This window comes from Coffea arabica, chromosome 9c, assembly GCF_036785885.1.
Source record: "Coffea arabica cultivar ET-39 chromosome 9c, Coffea Arabica ET-39 HiFi, whole genome shotgun sequence".
NCBI classification, from domain to species: domain Eukaryota; kingdom Viridiplantae; phylum Streptophyta; class Magnoliopsida; order Gentianales; family Rubiaceae; genus Coffea; species Coffea arabica.
The window spans coordinates 41,663,961-41,683,591 of NC_092326.1; the positions used below are offsets into that span (position 1 = coordinate 41,663,961).

Sequence of the window (19,631 nt, forward strand, 5' to 3'; positions counted from 1 at the left end):
ATTAATTAGAATCCAATAGCACGCGCACATACTTTGTTCCTCCTATCACCATTTGAGTATTCAACGGATACTCTAAAGTGCAATGTCCTTACACAAGAGTCCTATATGTGCCTGCAAAGGGCAAAACTCCACACAACTCAAACTTCTAATCATCCTTGTCTATATACCATTTTTCTGATTCTAAATACCGTTTCTTTTTTGTCCATCTATTTCAATTCAATACTACTTCTACCATGAAATTACTGACAATACTCGAAATTTGTAACAAACCAGTAGATAAATCCCAAGTAACTCACCTAAATTAGGCAGAATTCAAAAGATGCGATATTCAGTTCCTTGTGTCACCATCTGGCCAATCAATTAAATTAGACAGAATCCAAAAGATGCGATATTCAATTCCTTGTGTCACCATCAGGCCAATCAATTAAATCCCGAAGTGCAATATCCTTGTTTATGACTCCTCTAAATGCCTACAAAGGAACTAACTCTGCACAATTAACACAGCAAACTTCTAACTAAACATGGAAAGTTCTGGTTACCTTAAGCCTTGTAGAATTCTAAAAAATGTTTCCAAATGAACCTTGTGGCAATACTTGTAATTCTTGGGATTTCTCAAACATATTTTTCTTTTCTCCACCTATTTAACCAGAACACTACTAATTGCTTGTAAAATTCATAGGCAATACTCCAAATATCTAACAACTCATAAATAAATTCCAAGTAATCAATTAGTTTGCAACAAGATGCACGTACACTTTGTTCCTCCCAAAGTGCAACCTCCTTACATACGAGTCCTATATATACCAGCAAAGGATATACAGTCTAAAAAATTTCAAACTAAACTTTAGTGTGTTCTTGCTACTCTTTGCCATTAACCTTATAGAATCGTAAAAAACCAACCTATAAACCTTGGTGCAACATGCTTTCTTGTAATTCTTGGGATTTCCAGAACCTAAGTTTCGGTTTCTAATTAACCTTTTATCTTTTCTCCAAAAGCACCACGTATTAAAGTCATTGACAACATTCCAGATTTTTTACAAACCCAAATAGATTCCTAGGAACTCACTGAAATTAATTAGAATCCAAACAAAATCACAGAATCCAATACAATGTGCATATACTCTGTTCCACCCACCACCCATCATTTAAATACTCAAATCAAACGTCAAGTTGCAACTACATTACATGAGAGTCCTATATTTGCCTGCAAAGGACAAAAATCTGCACAATTCACCTAAATCTTGACAAACAACCTCCAAATGCTCTCTAGTAATTCTTGTGATTTGTAGAACCTAAGTTTCAATGTCTAATTGACCCCTTTCTTTCTACAAAACACCACTTATCTACCATTAAAGTCATTGACAATATTCCAGATTTTTAACAATCTCAGATGGATTCCAAGCAACTGACCTAGATTAATTATAATCAGGCAAAATCTCAAAATCCAACTTGCATAGACATTATTCCACCTATCACCCATTTGAATACTCAAATCGAATTTGTGTCTTTCATTTATTTATTTATTTTATTGCAATTGTGTCTCTTAAATTTGTCTCCTTTATTTTAGTGCAAGAAATTTATTTTTCTTTTCATCACCTTTAATGCAAAAGGCCTATTCCAAAGATGTAAAAAAGTTGGAAAAAATTTTTCAAAATTATTTTGGTAAAAGTTGGAGAAAATTTTTCAAGATTATTTTGGTTATACTTTCTTCAAAAATTATTAGCTCTGTTCAATTTCTTTCCGGACATGATTCCACAATCGACTCATTTTAAGTGCAATCTTGTACCATAACATCCTTAAGGAAGTTGGAAAAGTTGCCATATACTTATTATCCTTGTGTTTGTTCTGTTGTAAAATGATGAAATGCGTGAGAATGGTGATGTACTCAAAATTATTATAAAACTTCGTTTTATCCTTGTGTTTGTTATACTTGGAAAAGTTGTCATATACTTATTATTCTTGTGTTTGTTATGTTGTAGAGGATGAAATGCCTGAGAATGATGATGTACTCTAAATTATCATAAAATTTCATTTTATTTATTAGATATTATAATTCTAATATGTACTAAATTTATGAAATCGGTTTGATTATTGGATGAAATGTGTGAGAATGGTGATGCATGGATTTTGATTATAATATCTCTACCAATGTTAATTGGAAAGCATACTTTTTTTATTGGAAAACATATTGATATTAAATGAAAAATATTTTTTATTGGAAAATATTTTTTTTAAGGGCGGGTACCCTATAACCTGCCCCAAAAGCATGACAACAGAAAAAGTAAAAAAAAAAATTTTTTGGTTAAATAAAAAGGAAAAAAAATCTCAGTCCACTAATACATTTTGTTTTCTACACCATATTTATACTACTAGTAGATGTATCTTGGCCGTGCTGTGCCCCTTAGAAGTTTAGTTAAACATAGAGCAATAAATCTTTTTGGTAAATACAGGAGAAATTTTGAGCATCAAAACAATTAAAATTTGCTATGAAGAGAAATTTCGTTTATGAAGTTAGTCTGCTATTTATTGTGATTTGGACAAAGATTTTTGAACCAATTCTATGTGTGCATAATAATACCAAAAAAAGGAGAGATAATAAGTACACTACATTGCCAATTTAATGGCAGCATAGCTTTAATTGTGACTAAACCAAAAGTAGTCATAATACTTCTAGCAGTTTAATAATTAGAAAAAAGTTTAGAAAATTGCCAAGATCTGTCACAATTTTCAACATCAATAAAACATACAAACTTGCATATTTTTCTATCCTTTTCAAAACATACAAACCTACACATTGTTTTTTTGTCTTTTTTAGAGAAAAGGCGAGTTGTTAATCCATCCATTTTAATCCTTTTTAATAGCATTACAAATAGGTGATAACATTATCTGCCAAACAGTTTGAGAATACAAATAGCAATATTAGATAAAAATATGAACTGCCATGTTTGCAAATGTACATGTACAAATTCGAAACCAACCATTTATTTGATCGCAAAAATATCTTATTAATCAAGATTGAATTTTTTAACAAATTTTTTGTCAAATCACTCTCTAGGTTAAAAGTCTCAATTTTGACTTCCACCACTAATTGCAATTCCTTAACAACAGCAATCAATTCAGCTACTTGAGTTTATAAAAAATTATCAACTACTTCAGCCAAATAGTCATGATATATCCAGTTCCACATCTACCTTATATTATCATTAGGACAATAAAAGTGATAAAAAAAAAAAACAAATTCATAGAACCAACTTAAGCAAATGATTTTAAAATCTAATTCTGCACTTCTTGTCTTCTCAAACTATCATACTATGAAAATAAACCACCTATCATGGATACAAGTCAGTAACCCAAAATGAAGAGATTATACGAAATATTTTATTCATATCCTAAGTTAGTAGCCCTAACAATTCCTTTACATATCATCGTTCTCATCTAGTAAATAACCATTTGTCGCTATTAAGAAATTTTAAATAAATCAAAATATGGAAATATAATTATCTATCTATAAATTAACAGACTTTGATTAATTTTAAATTCAATAGACCTCTCTATTTCCTTCCCAGTCATCACTCATCTTGGATCTTCACTTTTCAAATTATTCCTCCTTTGTTCTAGCACTATCAGCCTATTATCAAATAACAATTTTAATAAATGAAAACTAAAATTGGAATGAATTTCAATTGAGGAAAAATTGTTATCTTCCCTCAACAAAAATTGCTATCTTCCCTCATCCACTCCAACAACAAAACCATTCATTTAGTTAATTATGGAAATTTTAAAAAAAAATGCATCAACTAATTCAATAGAAAAAACAAAAGCAGAGTAAACGATTAGGGCGAAGCAAAAAAAAGAGGAAAAAAATGAAAAGAGTACAGAGTGAAAATTAAACGTGCAAGTGATAGTATAAATGAGGATGAAGGTTCTTGTGGTTGTTGTTTTTTGCCAAAAAGGAAAAAGGAAATGAAGGGAAAAAGAAAACCAAAAGAAAAAGGGAAAAAAATATAGATAGCTTTCTCAAATGATTAATGAGCCACATGTCAAACTAGATGGGAGTCATTTGACAGTCATAGAGACTGCTACAGTAATCTCACTAAAAAATAGGCCTCTCTATTTCCTTCCTAGTCATCATTTATCTTGGATCTTCACTTGTCAAATTCTTCCTCCTTCATTCCAGCACTATTAGCCTATTATTAAATAACAATTTTAATAAATGAAAACTAAAATTGGAATGAATTTCAATTGAGGAAAAATTGTTAGCTTCCCTCAACAAAAATTGCTGTCTTCCCTCATCCACTCCAACAACAAAAACCATTCATTTAGTTAATTATGAAAATTTTGAAAAAAAAATGCATCAACTAATTCAATAGAAAAAACAAAAGCAGAGTAAACGATTAGGGTGAAGCAAAAAAAAGAGAAAAAAAATGAAAAGAGAACAGAGTGAAAATTGAACGTGCAAGTGATAGTGTAGATAAGGATAAAGATTCTTGTGGTTGTTGTCTTTTGCCAAAAAGGAAAGAAGAAATGAGGGAAAAAAGAAAACCAAAAGAAAAAGGAAAAATAATATAGATAGCTTCTTCAAAGGATTAATGATCCACATGTCAAACTAAATGGGAGCCATTTGACAGTCATAGAGACTGCTACAGTAATCTCGCTTCTTTCTTATATACTCCCTCCGTCCCACTTTGATAGTCCTGTATCTTTTTTCACACAATTTAAAAAAAAGTAATTAATTTTGTTAGAAAAGTAAATTTAGATTGCTATTTTCCTAAAATACCCTCACATTAAATATGGTACAACTTTATGAGAACTTGAATTGATGGTGAAAAAAGAATCAACTCTCATTAAATGGGTTAGGTTTATAGTAACAACTACTTGCATTGAATAAGGATATTTTAGGAAAATTAAAATATAACTATATTTTTCAATTGGAAAGTGGACTATAATTTGGGACAGATGAAAAAGAAATATAGAACTATTAAAGTGGGACGGAGGGAGTAATAGGTAGGTAGATAGATTTTGATTGCCCGTGCCTCCTGGCGCCACAACTGCAATCCATAAATTCCCAGATTGATTTCTCTTTTTTTTTTTTTCAGGAACCCAGATTGATTTCACATGTAAATACATATAATCCAAACAAACTCTCTCCCCACTACTAAACCAAAAAAAAAAAAAAAAAAAAAATCCAAAAATCCAAAATTCAAATTTTCATCCACGCTCCGGTCTCATACATCACCACTTAACACTTAATTGGTCAGTGCCAATCACCTAAATCATCCATTGGTCCGTGAATTTCACCTCACATATCCGCGAGTGGTACCCTGCCGCCCAACTCAAGAAGATTAGCACAAAAAAGTCCCAGCGAATTTGGGCATTTTCATCATTCCAATTAAATTTGTTCCCATACGTAAACATATATTGGTAGGATTACGGGTTGGTGATTGTATCGCCTGGTTGAGCTGGAATTCAAGAAATCCCAGTAGAATTTCTGTCTATACATATATATAGGTGTAAAAGGGGAAGCAAAAAAAGTAGGATTTGATTGATTTTGGGGGGAAAAAATTGAAGGGAAAAATGGCGCAAGCAGTGGAAGAATGGTATAAGCAGATGCCCATCATTACCCGCTCTTACCTCACAGCTGCAATTGTCACCACCATCGGTTGTTCCCTCGATGTATGTGCTTTTTTTGTTTCCATTTCATGTATTGGTTGATTTTATTGGTTTTTGTGGTTGTTTTTTTTTTTGGGTGAAATTTTGGTGGGTCTTGGGGAAAGGGACTTTTGGATTTGGGATTTTTGTGGGTTTCGTTAATTGTTGGGAAATTGGGTTTTTGGAGTTGTTGAGTTAGGGTTTTGTTTTCTTACACTGTACTTGTACAGTTTTACACTCTGGTTGTGCATATCACAAGTTTAAATTAGGTCTTTTTGGGGTGATGTGTGATAAGTGGGTGTGAATTATTGATACGGATTTGGACTGATTGCCACAATTTGATCAAATTTGGAATCTGATTGCTTCTTTTTTGAACTTTCATTTTTTTTACATAATCTTCTTGGGGTTTTGATTGCAATCTTGAGGCTTTCTTTTGGGTGGTTGTTGCAGATAATATCTCCGTATAACTTGTACTTGAATCCCAAGCTGGTGGTGAAGCATTATCAGTTCTGGCGCCTCATTACCAATTTCCTGTACTTCCGTAAAATGGGTAATTAACTGTCAAAGTAGATGTGTACCTCATTTTGGTGAATATCTTAATTGTTTCTGCCAATGATCAGTGCTGAGGTGCTGTATGCTACGATGAGTCAAAAAGTCAAGTCAGTTTTGCTTTTGAAACTCGAGGGTGTTTAGTGTTGATTGCTGGATGAGATGTGCAGGGCAGCATGTAATTTCTTTTATGAGAAGTACAGGGCAGTCTGTAACTTATAGAATGGAAAAGGGTTGTAACATTTGCATTTTGCGGACCATATTTTTGGTTGTTTTCTATTAATCGTGTCAATTTAGTCTGAATGCCTTTTGCCTGTATTTGCTTCTTTATTACATTGGAGCTTTTGGCTTTTCCTAAGCTGTATGACATAGGATGTATTTTAAAACACAGACAGGCCCTGTTTCAGGAGGCAATCAGATTTTAAAGTTGAATCTTAAGTTCTTACATCTGCATTTGCATTTTCTTTTTGAGAAATTTACGAGTGAGATTTGAAGTGTCTGCATTTTTTTAGGTTGAGCCTTGATGTATAGGATTGACTTATAGCATTGCAGTTGATTAGAATGCGAGCTTTTTTTTTTTGGGAGTAAATGTGATCAATTTTAGTTCCTCACTTTTATAAATATATGTCATTCTGATTTTTGCAGACTTGGACTTTCTGTTTCACATGTTTTTTCTGGCTCGCTACTGCAAGCTTCTTGAGGAAAACTCTTTCAGGGGAAGGACAGCAGATTTCTTTTACATGCTGTTGTTTGGAGCCACTGTTTTAACTGGAATAGTTCTTATAGGTGGGATGATACCTTATGTCTCAGAATCATTTGCAAGGATCATCTTCCTCAGCAATTCACTGACATTTATGATGGTTAGTTTACAACTTTTAGCTCCAGAGTTTGTCCTTAAGTTTCACATTTTTGTTTAAACTAATTTTTCTGGCTGTTTTATAGGTTTATGTTTGGAGCAAGCAAAATCCATTCATCCACATGAGCTTCTTGGGTCTCTTTACTTTCACAGCTGCTTACCTTCCATGGGTTAGTGATTCTTATAAATATCGCTTAGCATGGACATCCAAATTTATATGCTGCTGCCTTTTCCAAGTGGTCTCTCTCTCTCTCTCTAGGTCCTTAGTTTACCTGTAGAAACACGACTAGTATTTGGCAAATATATTTTAGTATCTTAGACTTCGTCTTAGAAGATTTTTGCATTCATTGGGTTTTCATTTTTTTATCATTAGAAAAAAGTTAAGGTTGAACTAACTTATCCTCTTGAATCTCATGTTAAGTGTTGCATTCTGATGGATATTCTAGAACATTAGGATGTTATAAATGAAACAGTTGTTGCTTCAATGAGTAACCATTTAATATGGTAGCTAACAGACTTGTGAAGTTGGATTGACATTTCTGTTACTTGACTTCGCAAGCACAAGCATCCCCTGAAGTTTTGACAACTTTTAATATCCATGAAACCCTTTAGTAAATTTTCTTGTTCACTTGATACACGTGCACTTTCTAAATGGTAATCTTATGGATTTAACATATTATACCTCTAAAGTGCTTTTGAGAGAGTACTTGGTCGAGGCTTATTACTGTTCATTTAATTCATCTTCTTTATGTTCTTCTAGTTTTTCTTTGCAGTCCTATTTCTGATTTGATTCTATTTACCGTCCTTTCTCTTGCAGGTTCTTTTGGGCTTTTCAGTGCTTGTTGGTGCTAGTGCTTGGGTGGATCTCCTGGTGAGTGTTTCTTTTTTTGTTGTGTCACCTTTTGAATATCAAACTTTACTTTGTGTAAGAGAGAGGAAAAAAATCTTAAATGTATTTATCATTTGGCAAGTCAAAAATGTTTTTCTTTATTGTTTTGGAATCATGAATGAGGAAGCTTTATGTTTAGCTTATTCTTTTGGGATTTGTATCTTAGGTGATCATGTAAGCCATTTTAGTATGCTGCGGTGGTTTTGCTGATTGTGTACTATTCCTATAGTTAGCATGACCAAATTTGAATGCATTATTGTAGATTTATGGTTCTTACATGTAACAAACTTTTAAAAATTGTTTATATAGGGGGATTTTGTGCAACTGTTAAGAAAATAATAATGCTGGACGCAAGTGTTATCTTTAGTATTCAATCTCATATTACTTCCCATGGATAATATATTCTTTTTAGAGGTGATGCAATCATCCATTGTCGGTCACGATTGTCAAGGATCCATGAATAAGGCTTAGTTAGCATGGGTAACAAGTAAACATGTTTTAAAGCCTCAGTTCATTGATTCTGCTTTTGACACACCCTTCAGATATACAACTGGTTCCTGTTCTGTGTTTGAAGCTGTACTAATGTGCTGATTGTTTGATTTGTGCTTCAGGGAATGATAGCAGGTCATGCCTACTATTTTCTGGAAGACGTGTATCCACGAATGACTGGCCGGCGTCCCCTGAAGACACCAGCTTTTATCAAGTCTTTGTTTGCTGAGGAACCAGTAGTGATGGCAAGACCTGCAAATGTCAGATTTGCTCCGCCTCCAGTAGATCAAGTTCCACCAAATTGATCAGATAGCTGGGAGATGGTGCTGGTGATAATCTGCCAGGAGATTTTGTGGAGCGGCCCATTGCAGTAGTCATCTATCCTGTTGTCAGTGACTGTGGTGTTTCTCTTTTGTCAAGTCTTTTTGTCTTCATTCCTTAAAATTGTTTGCTGGTGTCGCTGCTTGGCATAGAGTGGGTTTGAAGACGCTTTTTGTAATTTAGACCTGGAAAGGGTCATCTCATACTAGTACAGGGCACTTTTCATGTGTCTATTGCAAATCAAAAGAACTATATATTAGATATGAAATATATGAGTTTTCAAGAAGAGGTGCTTAGGGAATGCATTTTGTTTTTGTTTCACATGTACATAAACATGAAATCGTTGTGCTTTAGACTCAGCAGCTCAGTGTCGCAATATCTTGTACTTGCACGGCCTCCTGCTTCAAGAAGAGCCACCTAAATAACGTTAACGTTCTCTCCAAAATTTTGATGCTGACAGATTACGGCCACACATTTTAGTCCTTCAGACATCAATTGAATGCATGGTTCATCACGAAAAGTTAACAAAAAAAACAGAGAGAGAAAGAGAGAGAGAGAGAGAAATGCTTCAGAAATTTGTTTTCTACTCCTTGAAGCTCTTGCTAGCAGAGGGAGGTTGTGATCCTTCGCAATTTCTTTCCCAGTAAAGCAAGTGGCATGAAGCCTTTGTGAGTTCGGATACATCATCATAGGCACTAGGGCCAAGCACTCAAAGAACTGTACTACTCTAAGGACATAAATCCGACCAGGAATAAGAAACAAATAGACCAACTCTGCAAGAACAGTACAGTATAACCTACAGAAAATACAGTCTAATCTGTCTTGGGGGAAGACTACAAAAGTTTAGAGATTCTGGAGGCAATATGTTGTATTACTTTGGAACAGGAGAAAGCATCCTCAGCGTCAATATTACAAGAAATTAATTTGACCAGCCAACCCAACTAAACGCATACGATGTCACTCGAGTACAATTTCCTAATCTCCAAAAACTAATGAAGGAACCACCCTATGGAACTCAATCAAAATAGTTGCCTTCAACCAGGCGTTGAAAAAGAATTCATTGACATTAATTACCCAAACCACTATCTTAACAACAGCTATGGATGTATTTCTGGCTCCACTGTTCTTGTTCAGACAAAGCTAGCTTTTAATTCACAGCCACAGCAAAGGATATGATGAATTACCACAAATTGCAACCTCGCTAACGGATGGGATGATATTGGGCTGATATTCTTTTGGGAGGTAGCTTCCTCAGGATGTAGAGCACAAGAGCCGAAGGAAGAATCTCAACCAACTGTTTTTACCAACAAAAGCAAAGGGAAGGGAAGCAAAATTAAGAAGAAGAAGCAGGGACTCAGTACAGGAATAAAAATGTCAAGTGCACCTACATAAACACTCAACATGGCCAAATACTGAGTTACACATACAGATATATACTATGCATTCATATACACATGTATGCACCCAGTTGCACACAAACATACATATCTGCAGAGCAAATTGTTGAAATACACCGTACCATGTAATATATCAGATTCAACACAGGATGATTCAACACATCCAGTGATGCATCAGCATCAAAAGCAGAGAGCACAACCTGCATAGAGATCAGTAATATGGCTGAAAGGAGTTTAAAATAAACTGCAAATCAGCAGAAATGCCCAAAACCAGCAAGAAGTAACACAGCAGATAATGATATCCAACTATCAAGTAAAGCATGTTTCTTTTTTTGGTTCTCAGTTTCATTTTAATTCTACAAAGGGTTAATTTCTAGTCACTGTGGAACTTAAGGAAGAGATCCAACCCTGAGGAGAGTCTAAGTACCCCTCAAGAAGCTTTGTCTACACTTTACAAATGAAAAAACAACCCTTGTCTTCCTATACATAGACATCAAGCAATCTCTTTTGCACTTAATTAGGTCATCTTCCATAATTCTATTTACTAGTAAAGGCCAGCTCCAGGGAAACATTCACGTGGTCTAAGTACAGAAATTCTTCCTTCAAGATTTTGTGTGAATCCGCATGCACATTTTGGTCAAACACAGTTTAGGCTACTATTTCTTTCAAACAATGCATATAAATAACATCCAAAGAAAATTTCATTAAGATAGACTCGACAATGGTACTAATGCTTACAGAAGTTATATGTTAAAAAAAAAAAAGGTACTGACAATTGAATATTGAATTAAAAAAAAAAGGCAAAGGATCAAATGGTGAATACGTAAATAGAAGATACATCAAAGTAAAGATTAAGATTGTTCCAACATATTGAATTGGGTATTTAATGGGTTAAATAAACAGAGTGATAACTTCTAGATTACTTGCACAAGCAAGTACTCCTCCTTTGGTCAATCAACTGGCATAAATAATGTAATGTTAACTCCCAAAATTTGTAAAATGTGCTCTTGCCAACATCAATGGTGGCAAAGAAAAATCATAGACTTTGAAATCAAAAAAGAAAAAGGTGGAAGTTTTCAGTTAAAACACTAGTCTACCAACATAAAAGTAGGACACTGATTTATAATCTACAACCAAGAAAAATAAAATAAGAGCAATAAGAACAAAATAGATATGCATATGAATAAACAATTACTAAAATGTAAAACTCAATATATCGCAGAAAGCAGCCCATGAGCAGATTAAAGCTTACCACGAGACACCTTATAAGGAAACAAGTGAAGCATATCGCCGTCACAGATCCAACCTACAATTGGGAAAAGATGTCAGGCAACAAAAGCATTTTATATATAGAAACAGGGTACCTTGAAACTGGAATATGTTAAGAATTTCACAGGCTCTTTACAGACACATCATTGGAGCAATTAACCACATGCAGCTTACTCTAACAGCATTAATGGAGTGCCACAAAAATGTTTACTGTAGATCAATTATTGCTAGTTGGCTGACCAGCGTAGATCTCTGTTTCCCTTCACGGGAATGCAGCTCCAAAAAGATATCATATGCAGATAAAAAATTGTTGTAAATGAAGTTATTTTTCCTTTTGTCTGCAAGATACCTATAGGGAGTCATGTTCAAGTTAGTCAAGTTGTAAAATGTCATGAACCAAGTATTTCATTCATAAACAGGGTCAAGCTACACGCAGGCTCTTAAATAGCATGCTTTCCCACCATATACAGAGCCAATGTACAGTGTAATATCTTGGAACACATCAGAGCCACAAGTTACTCTTTTGCCATTGTGAACAAGTGCAGGCCCATGCTTTGCCATTGCACATGAATGTAAAGCTTATTTTCAAGTCAAGAAGATGCCAGCCTATGGTACAATACTTTTTTCTGTCTTGAACAGACTATCATAATTAGTAGTCAAAGCAAAAAGACACACGTCTGCAGTTCCTATGGAAAAAAACTTCTAGCCGCTCTAAAGCTACTCTGTAAACATGCATTTCCACATATCTTATGGTGATATATGTTAGTCAGCATACCCAGGAATCACAAGCATCATGTTAAGAACCATTTCAAAGAAGCGCTTTCATGTGAATCCAGCCCTTTTCAAACCAATTTAATGCAATAATTTCCTGGATAGGCCAATTCTCATAGGATAAGGATCAGGTTTAAGGCCCTGATCCTACATGCGTGAGAATAGCTCACTAACATTACCCAGAAAAAAGACAAACTCTAAAAGGTTAATAGAACAATGCACAACCTTTTGTGAATGGTAGCATTAACATTAATTCCAAAAGGGTCGGTTTTGCAGCTCATCGAGGAAAAAAAAAATGCGGTCTTTGAAATCTCTTTTAAAGGACAGTAAAGAAGTTACAAGGGCTGGTTCCATTTCAGAGATATACAGGCACCATAAATACACGCTAAAGACTGCAAGAACTCAAACTATATTGCTGTTCTTGATGTTTTAGCAGTTCCTTGTTTGGGTTGTTTCTTAAACTTACTATTTAAATTAGGGAAATGATACCCACATGCCCTTTTTAGCATCTTGCACACCTTACTGAGCATTTAGAATACAAGACATGCTTGTCATTTGACTTGCATACCATTCAAAGGGCAGGTGAATATCACTACCCTCAACTTAATAATTGGAGATACGGTAGTATTTACAGAAACATTTTCTCTGGATCACACTTTACCGCTTCTTGAAACGTATTCAATTTCAAATGTCTCTCAATGTCAAAGTCAGGAAAAAGTAAACAATTCACAGAATACCAAATTAATCTATACTTCCGGGCAATATCTAAGCCTGGAAGCATGCCACTGGATCCAGATGATGCAAATGCAACTGACATGACCATGATAGATTTAGTTATCATCTTATTCAATTAGTAATTGGAGTGTTTTTGTATTTTAAACTCGTACACTCATGCAACTACCAATAGCAGGAAAAACAAAATGAATTAAAAAAAAGGGGACAAAACACTAGATTACTAAACCATCGTATAATGTGGATCCTGTACATTATGGAAGATAAAGTGCAAACCTCACGAAGTTTCTTTCTTCTCCCTTTTGATTCTATAGGAAAGCGTCTTAGCATGAAAAATAACCTGGTTGAGTAGAATGACAAATTCAACAGGTAAAAAGTTTAGAAATTAAACAAAAATGATAAGACAAATTATCTCTGCAGTGTGCAAACAAGAAGAACATATCATCCAAGATAAACACAGCAGAGTAGATGTTGAGACTGTTTACCTTCCTCCATAGAATAGGAAACCAAGTGCTGCTATAAATGACACCACTGCCAAAAATGGAGAGACATTAGCAAATGGCAAGGCAGGAGAAGCAATATCTAACGAATAACAAACATGATGTCTTCATTTATTTAGTCAGGTACAAAAATGATGTTTTCTGAGCATATACAATAAATGGTTATCAGCATAAGATTGGACAGCATGAAACTTACCTGCAATAAATATCTTCCCAATGAATTCAACTACGCTATTATCATGAATCCAGAGGTAAGCCCAGATACAAACCTGATTTGAAAGCACTTTAGTATTGAATTTTAAAGAACCAAAATGGCTACATAAACATGCCTATAGCAAGTTTAAGACAACAAGTGCATAAACATAAAGTCTAAAATGGTTTGATGTCAATGAATGTCCTGTTCCAGATCATACTCATGCAGCCAGAAAGCAAGACTACAATGCTCTACTGATATACTAGGTTGGAAGAAGCAAGCAGGTAAACCATTACTACTTTGCACATTACCAATGTCCAGATAAGTATTCAAAACTAAGATTCACGAGTCCAAGCATGTCTGCGAAGGTACTATGACTATGTTGTAAATGGACATCCAACAATAAAAAGATATACATGTCATACAAGTATAACAATTAGGTGAAAGGATACACTTTAAACAGAACCAATCAACATACTTTTTTATGCTCTTATACCTAGCTAACAACCACCAGAATAAAATTAACAAAAGAGTACAAATGGGGAATTCATTAAAGGAAAAGTACATGTGGACTTCAAGCGTGGAGAATAACAGAAAAAATAAATGCAATAAACCTGTAAGAAGTATATTCCACAGTTGATGGAGATATAATAAATTCTGAGCTTATCAGTTGGCAAACTTCTGGCCTGCACATTTAAAAGGACAAACAAGTGAAAAAATGCCAATATATATATATAGAGAGAGAGAGAGAGAGAGAGAGAGAATCAAGAGTCATAATTTGTAATTATCAAGTGATTGCATAAGTCTTCACATGCCTGGTGATAAATCTCGGCCCAAAATAGGACAAGAAGTGTATATGTTGAGAAAAAGAGTAGCCCAGGAAGATCCAAGAGTACAAAAGTCAGAACCTGGTCCAAGATCAGATGGTGATGAGCATTAAGCAATAAAAAAGGGTATCTATTGCAGAAGCCAGTATGTTTCCGTTTACATATTTTCATCTTCTTAAACTACTTGAAGGCAACATGTCAAGGACACATAAAAGAATAATATACAGGACAATTGCTTTTATAGAATATTCCAAAATAAATGGTGCGCTAGCATCACGACTCAGTAATTATGGCATATAAATCAGGACAGCGAGCAGGTTTAATTAGTTGTCACAAGAACTCATTCAAGAATTGCCTCAAAGTGAATGATCAGAAGAAATTCTTAAACTCTTACCAATCAATAGGAGGAAAGAAGTGAAAGGAAGACCATAGGACTAGAGTTAAACGTAGCAAGTATAATGATTCAGCAAAAAAAAGAAACACCAAGAGTTTTACAAGCAACTAATGCATAAGTATGCTGGCAATATTTCTAACAAGGATACCAACTTACCTTAGGATGCAAAAGAAATATTTTTTTGTGAAACCCAAAGACGATAGCACGCACTGAAAAATAAAAAGAAACATGTTAACCTTTAATAGACATCAAAACTAAGTTAAAACAACCTTCTAATTACCTCCATTGACAATGAAGTTCATGAGATGGAAAACCTTCTGAGTCGTCCAGCCATATTCAGGGACTCTAAGTTCTATCCTTATTAGTTGTATCTGCAAGCAAACACTACAGTGTCAAAGAAAACGTACAAAACAACTCAGCAGCTTTAAAATGTCTAGACCAAGACATCAACACATCATTCCCAAAATGTCTAAACCAAATTTTACATTTCTATAGCTTTAACCTAACATGGTTTAATGATTATACACCTTAACATAGATAAAATTGTGAACATGCAATCAAGACAATACAACCAGTAAGCTTCAGAAAGCGAACGGGAGTTGAGAATAATGATACATGCAAAGCAAAACTTCATTTCACTGTGATTCCTTTTTTTTTGTCCATCATTAGTATTGCAGCGACTTAAATAAGTTGAGTTATTAATTACTACTAAGATATACTAGAAATTACTAGTTCTTTTCTCTTGAAACAATGAACCTCCTCAAAAGGGTTGTAAGCGGGAAGAAGATACAAAAAGTAAGTTCTAAACTAACTAAACTTGCAACCTAAAGAAGAAAAATAAAAAAGATCACTTTTTTACAAGCATAATTTCAACAATTTTAACTGCTCTGCTGAGCTACCCAGCTCAAAATAAACAAAGCTCCAAATTTTCTTCAATCCATCCCACGAAAACAAATGTGAAACTTCAAGACTCACTAAAATAAGAAATTAACTCGAAAATTCCAGAAAATTTTGACCCCCAATGAATTAAAAAATGTATAGAAATGAAGAGTATCATGGTTGCGGATAAACCATACGAGGGCAACAGAGGAGACAAGGGCGTAGGCAGCACAGAGAGTGTAAAAGATCCCATCTTGCCATTCGACGGATTCGTTGATCTTGTGCCACCAGTTGGCCGTCGGCCGGCTGAAGTGGGTCGCCGGAAAGCTGAGTGGCATTCTCGTCATTTTCAGCTTTTCCCCAACGTGTGGAAGCAAGTCAAACTCAACTCAACCCAAAAAGAGAAAATACAGTCCCTCGTGTCTGAAATAATAGCCGATTAATGAATGAAATGAGACGTAAAGAATCGTTTTTCCCCGCAACTACAAAGTTTAGTGCCACTCTACTAGTGCTACTTGCTTCTTGGGTGCAATCCAGCCCCAGAAAAAGGGAAAGCGATGGAAAAGGCATTTAAAATACGAAGTGAAGTTGTCTCACGTGTGTGCTGTCGAAGGGACAATCATACTCTCTGCTACTACTACTGTTGTACCCTAAAAATTAACAGTTGTTTCTACACTAAAATTTTGGCGGTGGATTAACTTTTTATGCATTCATAGCGTAACGATCTTTTTATATTAATAATTTTAGAACATATCATATATATCACATATATATAATTTAAATTTTAAATTTAAATTTATATTATGAGATATAATTTAAATTTATTGACATAAAAAAATGATACACTGTCACTGTATAATACAGTTATCCAAAATTTTACATCATTATTTCTGTCTTTAACGCAACTAGAAATATGTATTAATTATTGTAAGGATTAAGTCTTGACATTACAACGTGTTTGAAGGAGACGAAACATTCCGAACAAATTTTAAATTTTAATTGTAAGAAAAAAACAACTTTAACTATAAATTTGCATAGTTTCAAAGAACTACTTAGACACTTTAGACATTAACATAAAATAATTTTCATTAGAACATGTTTGTTGGAATTGATTAAAAAAAATTAATACATTTTGTATTCAAGTTAAAAAAGAATAATATTTTGTATAAATAATTGCGAGGGTTGAGTTTATTTAACTTATTTAAGTAGTACTAGTATGGTAGCACCTGCCGGTCTATGATTACGGACGGGGGTTGAGTCATGGGCTACGACTTAAGCAGTCGTTTTTGGGTCACGCACCTAAGCGTCCACCATGTCTTTCTGCGTTTTGGTGGCAGTTGTCTAGTTGATGACACGTATTTTTGTGACCCAACCGATTCCAATTCATTTGCCAAAGGCTTCCTCGACTTCAAGACACTTCAGTCGTTGCTTTTCACTTTGTCACTTAATTATGACTTTCTTTGAAGAAAAAAAAAAATCCATCGACTTCCTTTCCTCCTAAATTAAATTAAAATAGATTATACAACTGTTATCGTTGTGATAAAAAAAAAAAGGATTTCAATTCATTTAATCCGACGCAGCTTTCTTCATTCTTTTGGACATTTTTTTGTTATCACGAATAACAGTACCTTATCAATTCACAGGTACTAGATTAGTGGTAATAGATGGATTAGCGAGGTGATCAAATGGATTTATTAGGTTAGTTGATGTATCACGTTCACACCATTCGAATATTATGTGCTAGACAACAACTTTGTACCCTCAATTGAGAGTTTTGGGTCCGTTTCAAAATTTAGGAGCCAATCTTTCTTGAACATGAAATTTTTAAATTTTGAATCATTTCTTTCTTTTCATTTCCCAAGTGAAGAGAGAGTGAAAAGAAAGAGGTCCATGCAAAAAAAAGACACAAGGACAAGTCTGCATATGCCACCATACGTAGTTTCCAAGTGATTTCATTGGATGTCTAGCATTTGCCTAACTGCCATTGATCTTTGTCGTGTCATCATTTTGATCAAAAGTGGAATCAAGTTGGAATTTATGAAACGGATGATTCAACGAAATTCACATTCCTCCGTCCAGAATCCGCACCATTCATGCACCAAGAATCGTAAAAGTCATAATTAAGGCCTGTACAGAGCATAGTGGTTGTGGGATAGAGGGCAGTGACTTTGGTTCTAGATTTGTGACTTTTGTCCAATTTTCTTGTAGTACTTCAGAAAAGCTGCACCTTAATGATTGGAGAATGTCAAATATTGAAGATCATTTTTGCACGAAAATACATAAAACTGATCTCAGTACACGTTATGAGCCACAGTTCAGATGCCGGTCAACTGTTGTTTGGCTTATACAATCTTAAATCCTGTTCCTGTTCTGTCTTATGGATGCATGGTCTATTGGAATAGAGTAGGTAACATGGACACTGGAAATTTCAAATGCATGATGGTGAGTCCATGGACCTGCATTTCTTGAAATTACATGACAGACAAATTGTCCTCAATTTTTTATTTGTAGCCCGTCTTTGAAGACAGGCACTAGGTCTCTGTAGAAAGAATCGTCCTTAGATGTGATATTCCAGTTAAAGCCAGTTACCAGCTAAGGTAATGTATCATTCATTGCAAGAGTTTCCACGCGTGAAAATTCCATACCTTGAGCCAGGATATCAGAATAGGAGCCAGGAGGGACCAGTGGAAGTCATTGGTACATATCTTGAGCAACTTTTGCGCAAACAGATTCAATTTTAGCTAAAAGTCTGACCAAGAATGTTAACAGAATCGAGCTTGTCTCATGTCCAGTAATCATTACAATGAAAGCACTGTCGATAATTTCCTCATCAGACATGACAGGCAAGTTTTTCTCATCGCGGATGCTAAGTAAGCAAGTAATAAAATCCTGACTAGAGGAAGCACCGTGTTTTTCCAATTCCTCCCTCCTCTCATGCATGAGTTCCACGATAATGGCTTTAGCTTTTGCACTGGCCTGGAGGCTGCTATGGAAGAGAGTGAATGGCAAATCTATTGGTACTGTTAGCATTCCTTCCATAACTTTCTCGAAGAGCTTTACAAGTAAATCTCTTCTTCTCCCGTGCTCTATGCTAGGAGTGCGTAACGAATTCAAATTCAGTAATTCGAAAGTTTGAATTCAAAATATTTTGAAAACTTGGCGGCAGAAGTACCGACAGAATTTGATTTCGGATTCACCAGTTCCGAATTCGAATTCGATTCCAAATTAAATTCCAAATTCGGTAAATTCCAAATTCACCGAATTTGAAAACCTTTATTCCTTTTTTTTCCTTTTGTATTAGATGTATTGTTATATAATATAAATTTTATATTACATATATTATAAAAATTATTATTATATAAATATATATAATAATATATATATTATAAAACGAAACTGAAATCAGAAATTTCTATTTCTATTTCCGAATTCGAATTGGAAATTTCGATTTCAGTGTCGAATTTCGAATTATCGATTTCGAAAATTCTAAATTCAATTGAAATTCGATCAGTAAATCGAAATTTTTTGATTTTGCACTTTGATACTCTATGCCATATATCATGGAGCATATAATATCAAAAGTCAAAAGTCTTCATGAGTGGCATTGCCTGCATGTTTTATGGTCATTGAATACCTACTTGAAAAACTGCAGGGAGCTTATTACACAGAACCTATAGTATGTAAAAGGAGATGGATTTCACTGATGTAAAGCTACTTTTCAAACCGATTGGAGGGGGTCTATTTGTTGCAGGCCAAGATGCCATCTTCAAGAATATGATTTTAAAGTTCATTAGGTCAATACTATAAATGTCTTTTGAAGGAATAGTGGTAGGAGTAACAGAAAAATAGATAGCACATTCCATGACGGAGTGAAGGAAAGCAATTCCTACACTTTTGAATGCTTGGAAAACTGCAG

General features: G+C 34.5%; 2 protein-coding genes across 3 annotated transcripts; one reads left to right on the plus strand and one right to left on the minus strand.

Moving 5' to 3' along the window:
- Window positions 1-5,154: 5,154 nt before the first annotated feature.
- Window positions 5,155-9,039, plus strand: LOC113707880 (derlin-2.2). Its single transcript, XM_027230263.2, has 6 exons — window positions 5,155-5,673; window positions 6,100-6,199; window positions 6,844-7,058; window positions 7,141-7,224; window positions 7,872-7,925; window positions 8,555-9,039. Exons 1-6 carry the CDS (start codon window positions 5,575-5,577, stop codon window positions 8,735-8,737), a joined length of 735 nt encoding a protein of 244 aa, XP_027086064.1. The 5' UTR covers window positions 5,155-5,574; the 3' UTR covers window positions 8,738-9,039.
- A 556-nt stretch (window positions 9,040-9,595) lies between these two features.
- Window positions 9,596-16,255, minus strand: LOC113707879 (tobamovirus multiplication protein 1). 2 transcript variants are annotated; one of them, XM_027230262.2, is made up of 11 exons: window positions 15,913-16,255; window positions 15,117-15,207; window positions 14,993-15,045; window positions 14,431-14,523; window positions 14,230-14,301; window positions 13,619-13,691; window positions 13,408-13,453; window positions 13,199-13,262; window positions 11,403-11,456; window positions 10,273-10,350; window positions 9,596-10,047 (listed from the first exon to the last, which is right to left on the minus strand). In XM_027230262.2, exons 1-11 carry the CDS (start codon window positions 16,060-16,062, stop codon window positions 9,955-9,957), a joined length of 867 nt encoding a protein of 288 aa, XP_027086063.1. In that variant the 5' UTR covers window positions 16,063-16,255; the 3' UTR covers window positions 9,596-9,954. The 2 variants fall into 2 exon arrangements, with proteins under 2 accessions (XP_027086063.1, XP_071920373.1); XM_072064272.1 differs by lacking the exon at window positions 10,273-10,350 and having other exon boundaries at window positions 9,725-10,047; window positions 15,913-16,203.
- Between the last annotated feature and the right edge of the window lie 3,376 nt (window positions 16,256-19,631).

Bases quoted from the DNA above. Each gene is read 5' to 3' on its own strand.
- LOC113707879 (XM_027230262.2), bottom strand. From the start codon at position 16,062: ATGACGAGAATGCCACTCAGCTTTCCGGCGACCCACTTCAGCCGGCCG. The intron at 13,263-13,407 runs GTAAACAGTCTC...CTACTCAACCAG, and splicing joins TTCCTATTCTATGGAGGAAG to GTTATTTTTCATGCTAAGAC. The intron at 11,457-13,198 runs GTTTGCACTTTA...TCCCAATTGTAG, and splicing joins GAAGAAAGAAACTTCGTGAG to GTTGGATCTGTGACGGCGAT.
- LOC113707880 (XM_027230263.2), top strand. From the start codon at position 5,575: ATGGCGCAAGCAGTGGAAGAATGGTATAAGCAGATGCCCATCATTACC. The intron at 6,200-6,843 runs GTAATTAACTGT...TGATTTTTGCAG, and splicing joins CCTGTACTTCCGTAAAATGG to ACTTGGACTTTCTGTTTCAC. The intron at 7,059-7,140 runs GTTAGTTTACAA...GCTGTTTTATAG, and splicing joins ATTCACTGACATTTATGATG to GTTTATGTTTGGAGCAAGCA.